General features: G+C 42.6%; 1 protein-coding gene across 1 annotated transcript; it reads left to right on the top strand.

Moving 5' to 3' along the window:
* The first annotated feature begins 2,048 nt into the window (after positions 1–2,048).
* LOC139687661 (facilitated trehalose transporter Tret1-like) lies at positions 2,049–4,775 on the top strand. Its single transcript, XM_071584900.1, has 2 exons — positions 2,049–2,097; positions 3,430–4,775. The coding sequence occupies exons 1-2, from the start codon at positions 2,049–2,051 to the stop codon at positions 4,773–4,775; spliced, it is 1,395 nt and encodes a 464-aa protein (XP_071441001.1).
* Positions 4,776–5,010: the final 235 nt, after the last annotated feature.

Consider the following 5,010-nt stretch of genomic DNA (forward strand, 5'->3'; position numbering starts at 1 on the left):
TAAAATAAGGTCAAGAGACTTCCGTATTTAAAGATAAATTTAAATACTCGTTTTTGGCACACTATTTGCAATCACATTAAAACTAAGTGAAGAACACCAGTATTTTTCTTGGAAATGCCTTATAGACATATGATCTTCTGAACAATTCATTAAAAAAATAATTAGTTCCATTAATTAAGTGGATTATCAAAGGTTGCAGTCCTAAAACTTCGTTAGAGGTTCAGGTGAAAAATTTCGTCTACCTTGGAAGGAGTTAAATGAATATAGTATGTGCGTGACTAATGTGCGGAAATCCCACTCCGAGGACTCAGGTTCGAATCCAGGGGGTGTTAAGATTATAAGGTGGTATTCCATAACCTGATTTGCGTTCCATGTGGAGAGCACTTCGAGTGGAGTACGTTGGCCGTCGTGTGAGATACTTAACTATTGACCCCTCTGTATCTTTCGTTAATTGCAGGCCAATGTCGACGCCGGGTTTCTCCACCCCTTCCCCATTCCCTGAGCATCCCACCTCTTTCGAATAACCCAACTATTCCTAATGACACAAGTGACCTCATCTGTTGGTCACCTCCCCTATAGTAACTGATGCTAGAAGCAATAAAGTTCCCGAACTTATTTCGCATTTCCTATCATCCCGTTCGCTCGCCATGTCTTCATGCGTAGGTCTTCGGGAAATCCGCTAAAGCCATGACTTTCATTAATTCCCCCGCGAGTGAGGACTGCTATTGATCCATTTTTATCGTTGTTAGGTCCTCTCTTATCGTCATTAGGGATATACTTTGCTTGCTTTCCCCGGATATTACCTATCAGTGTCGTCGAGTGCTGTGTTTTCGAGAATTGGCATCTTGTCGATTTCCCTACTCCGTGAGGAAGTCATCGTCATCTTTGAGGTAAGCTTACATATTTTTCAATAATTTTGACTTCTCCTGCAAGAAATTAGTGTCAACCTCGGGATGCGGGTGCCTTTGGTTTCCTGTGTCCATTGTACCTTGCTCTAGCCTCATTCGTCTGTTCTTTTTTTCGTACATTTTCTCCTTCTCGTAATTAAGATTTCTGTCGATGCATGTAATCCATTAATCTTCAAGTGTTCGGGTTCAATAACATTGGACGCCTTCTTATACGCGGATAGTTATACTGATCGGAACAATCGTGGATGTTTGGCGTGCTCGTCAGCCATAGATATCAGGCACCAATCTCTTTAAACATAAGTTTTTAAAAATGAAGTAACAGTTTTCATCTTTATTGCCATTGTTACAATTCATTATTATGTCCACCAAAACAAAATAAACTCCGCTTTTTGGATATAAATCAATTGTTGCTTGCAACGGATCTCTGGAAATACCAAAGAAGACTGTTGAATAACCTTTAGAAGGCATGAATCTGCTATTGAGACATAAATTGTAAGACATTTTGGCTTCAGAGCATCTAAGTACAAACCTATTTCAAGTGTTTCTTTTATGAATTGAGAGGCATCTTTATAAAGGATTGGCGAATGAGGAAGTTTGTGATGGTAAAGTATAGAAAACTCTGCGCTACATTCCTCGAAAAATATGTGAAAGTCAATTTCCATTACGTTTTGATAATATGCGAGAGAAGTTCAGGCTTGCAATCAAACTTTGGAATTTAGAATGGCATTTAAAATTTGCAGTCGAGTGAGCATAATTGATATTTTCATTGTGATCATACAAAAATGTTTTTGAAAATAAAATTAGCAAGCTTATTGTATTGCAATATATAATATTCCATTGATAAACACAAAATATTGTGTTATTGCCAAGGGATATCATGTGCAACAAATCCCATATTCAGAAAAAATCAACTCATATTTCTAAATGCTATTAACATCGTCTTCACCTTGGAATAAAGTGGAATTGGATGATGGGTGAATGAGGATAGTAAATGGTAAGTGGATACAGTGAATAATGTAATAACGCACGACCTGCAGTAAACTTTCCTTCGAATCTTTGGATTAGGTGACTGTGATACATAGTGGGCTCCAAATACAGTCAATACACCAAGCAGTTAATAACGTTGCTGACATCGAGAGCATGGCAACTACCAAGGCAAAGCTGCGACAGTATTATGCAGCCACCTCAGGTGAGTTTACTTAATTATTCGGACAGGTTTAGCTGATTTGAGAATCCCCCCTAAATGGACGCGATGATCCCCATTTTGGTGGTACTGCTCCTTTAATTGTTTCGTGCATCAAACGAAGAAATCGTCTTTTGTGGCTGAATGTCCTTAATCGCACTCGAGTGATAGGTAAACTTCCGGGAAAAGCATAAGTTCAATTTCAGAAAATGGCTGAGGTATAAAGGCGTATGAGATGAACTAAAATATTTTTAAAACCATAGAGAAAGGCATTTTATAGAATAGAAGAACTAAGTGGCTCTTAAAATGAAAAACCAAGTGTCTTTTCACTTCATTTTCAAGATGATCACTGAGGCAGAACTGCGTTAATTAATTAGCTTCCTTAGACGCTATTTTTCAACCTAATTCAGTATATATGCAAAGTTTGGATGGAATTTGCATAATTAACTTAGCCTGAAGCTGGAAATTAAAATGCCTAGTTTCGCAATATTTCGGATTTTTACCAGCTCGAGCATTCTTTTGGAAATGAATTTCTGGCATCGATTTCTTCCTCATTATCGCTCGACCCATTGAATACCCTTTACATTATTAAATTGAAAGAAGTTTTATATTGGGATGGGACATATATATATATATATATATATATATATATATATATATATATATATACCAGATATGTGGTACGCTTCTCCAAAGAAATCTAATTATATATCAGTACCACTATTACCATTTTTCAGTAAGGGGAACCAGTATATTTCAAATATCGCAATAGCTAGTTGCTGCACTTCATAGCATGCCATTAAAATCAGTGCAATTGAATCTTTATTTAACTTGCCAAATCCTAATCACAATGCCGCGATTAAAAAAACATTTATTTCAGTGGATGCAACTCTATTCAGATTGTAAAATATCTTGATTAGTTAAAAATATTTACAGTGAAAAGTTGCCACTACGAAAATGTCAGAACTGATTCGGGAACCATGAGAAAATATAAAAAATAGCCCTAATTATATTTTCCGATAGGAAAATGAAAATAAGGACCATAAGTCATCATCCAGAACATAGATAAACTTTTTCTCGTAGGGACCAAATATACGTTCCTGGCGACCGATACAATCTCTTAAATCACTTAATTTTTGTTTTGCACAGCACACCACACGTGAGAGGGCTCGGTGTCCTTATAGATATTGTAGTCTGTCAAGTCCAGTGCCCTGCATAGTAAAGTTAGGTTATATTTATACATAATAATAGATTTGTAAAATGAATTATTATAATGGCGTGAAATGGATGTGGTCTGACATGCGTTACCATTACGGATGCTCCCTTGTCCTTCCGCAGCTTCCATCCCCTCGCTCTGCTTTGGCGTCGCAGTCACATGGACTTCCCCGCTCGCGAATCGCCTTCAGGGCAAAGGGCAGTCGTACGAGCCCCTAGAAAGACCACTAACAGACGCGGAGCTGTCCTGGATTAGTGCTCTGATGCCGCTCGGGGCCATTCTGGGTTGCATCATCGTCGGCTTCACCATGGACAGGGTCGGCCGGAAGGGGACGCTGCTGGGCGTCGGGGGGATTTCCGCAGTGGTCGGTTGGGTGCTCATTCTTGCCGCGAGGGACGCGGTGATGCTCTACGGAGCGAGGTTCCTCATCGGCGTCTCGGCAGGGGTGGCCCTCGTCGTGGGCCCCACTTACATCGCCGAATTCTCTTCACCTTCACTGAGGGGCTCCCTCTGCTCCATGTTCCAGATTATGCTGAACCTGGGCGTGATGGTCCCCTACTGCATCGGCCCCTACACTTCGTACCAGATGTTGGCCGCCGTTAGCCTAGCATTCCCCATCACCTTCCTTGCCACTTTCCTTTTCCTCCCGGAGACGCCTCATTACTTGATATCCTGCCAGGACTTTGAGGGTGCGGCCAAATCCCTCGCGTGGTTCAGGGGTGAGGAGTGTCCCGCGGACCTCACGAAGCAGTTGGATCTGATCTCATCCAACGGCCACAATTCGGGCTCCGTAGGTCTCCTGGGCTCCTTCAAGGAATTGTTCTCCAGACGTGGGAACAGGCGCGCCTTGGTCGTCGTCTCCGGCATCATGTTTACCTTCCAGTGGTGTGGAATCAACGCCATACTCTTCAACGCGGAAACTATTTTCCGCGGGAGTTCCAAGACAAACAAGCCGATTTTGGGCCCCAGTGAATCTGCGATAGTGACGGGCGCCGTGCAGAATGTTGCCACCTGGTTCACTATAGTCTTGGTGGACAGGGCGGGCAGGAGACCGCTCCTTCTCACTTCCACGGCATTAGTGACGCTGGGGACGTTGGGTCTCGGTGTCCAGTCGTACCTGGAGGAGAATCGATACGCCGTGGCGAGTGGACTGACGTGGATGCCTGTTGCCTCCCTCATGCTGTTTGTCGCGGGCTTCTGCTTGGGCCTGGGTCCCCTCGCGTGGATCATCATGAGTGAGCTGTTCACCTCCGGAGCGAAGGGTGCAGCCTCGGTGCTGGGGGGCGGCCTCTCTTGGCTGTTGGCGTTCGTCGTCACACTCACTTTCACCCCCATGACGCAGGCGCTGCACCCTTACGGCACCTACTGTGTGTACTCAGCGTGTTGCGGCTTGGGATTCATTTTCGCCGCGCTGATGATGCCGGAGACGAAATGCAAAACTTTGGAAAGGATTCACGACGAGCTCTGACTGCCATAATTGAAGTATTGAAGTTTTTATCATCATTTGAACGTCTACTTACTTTTATATGACATTTACAACACATTTTAATCCTCTAATGCTGCATGATAAACTTTCTTGACCGATGTACAATTATTATTCACGACTGTTGTGATTTCTTAAAGCTGTATTTGTGTCAGTGTTTTGAAGGCGCCAAACACATCGGCAGAGAACAAAAATAAGTAATGCCACCGAATAATTTTTT

This window comes from Hetaerina americana, unplaced genomic scaffold (assembly GCF_022747635.1).
Source record: "Hetaerina americana unplaced genomic scaffold, ioHetAmer1.1.p SCAF_2, whole genome shotgun sequence".
Lineage (NCBI taxonomy): Eukaryota > Metazoa > Arthropoda > Insecta > Odonata > Calopterygidae > Hetaerina > Hetaerina americana.

What these genes read in the sequence shown, in the direction of transcription:
- LOC139687661 (XM_071584900.1), top strand. Translation starts at nt 2,049, where the DNA reads ATGGCAACTACCAAGGCAAAGCTGCGACAGTATTATGCAGCCACCTCA. An exon ending in GTATTATGCAGCCACCTCAG is followed by an intron (nt 2,098 to 3,429) that starts GTGAGTTTACTT and finishes GTCCTTCCGCAG; the next exon opens with CTTCCATCCCCTCGCTCTGC.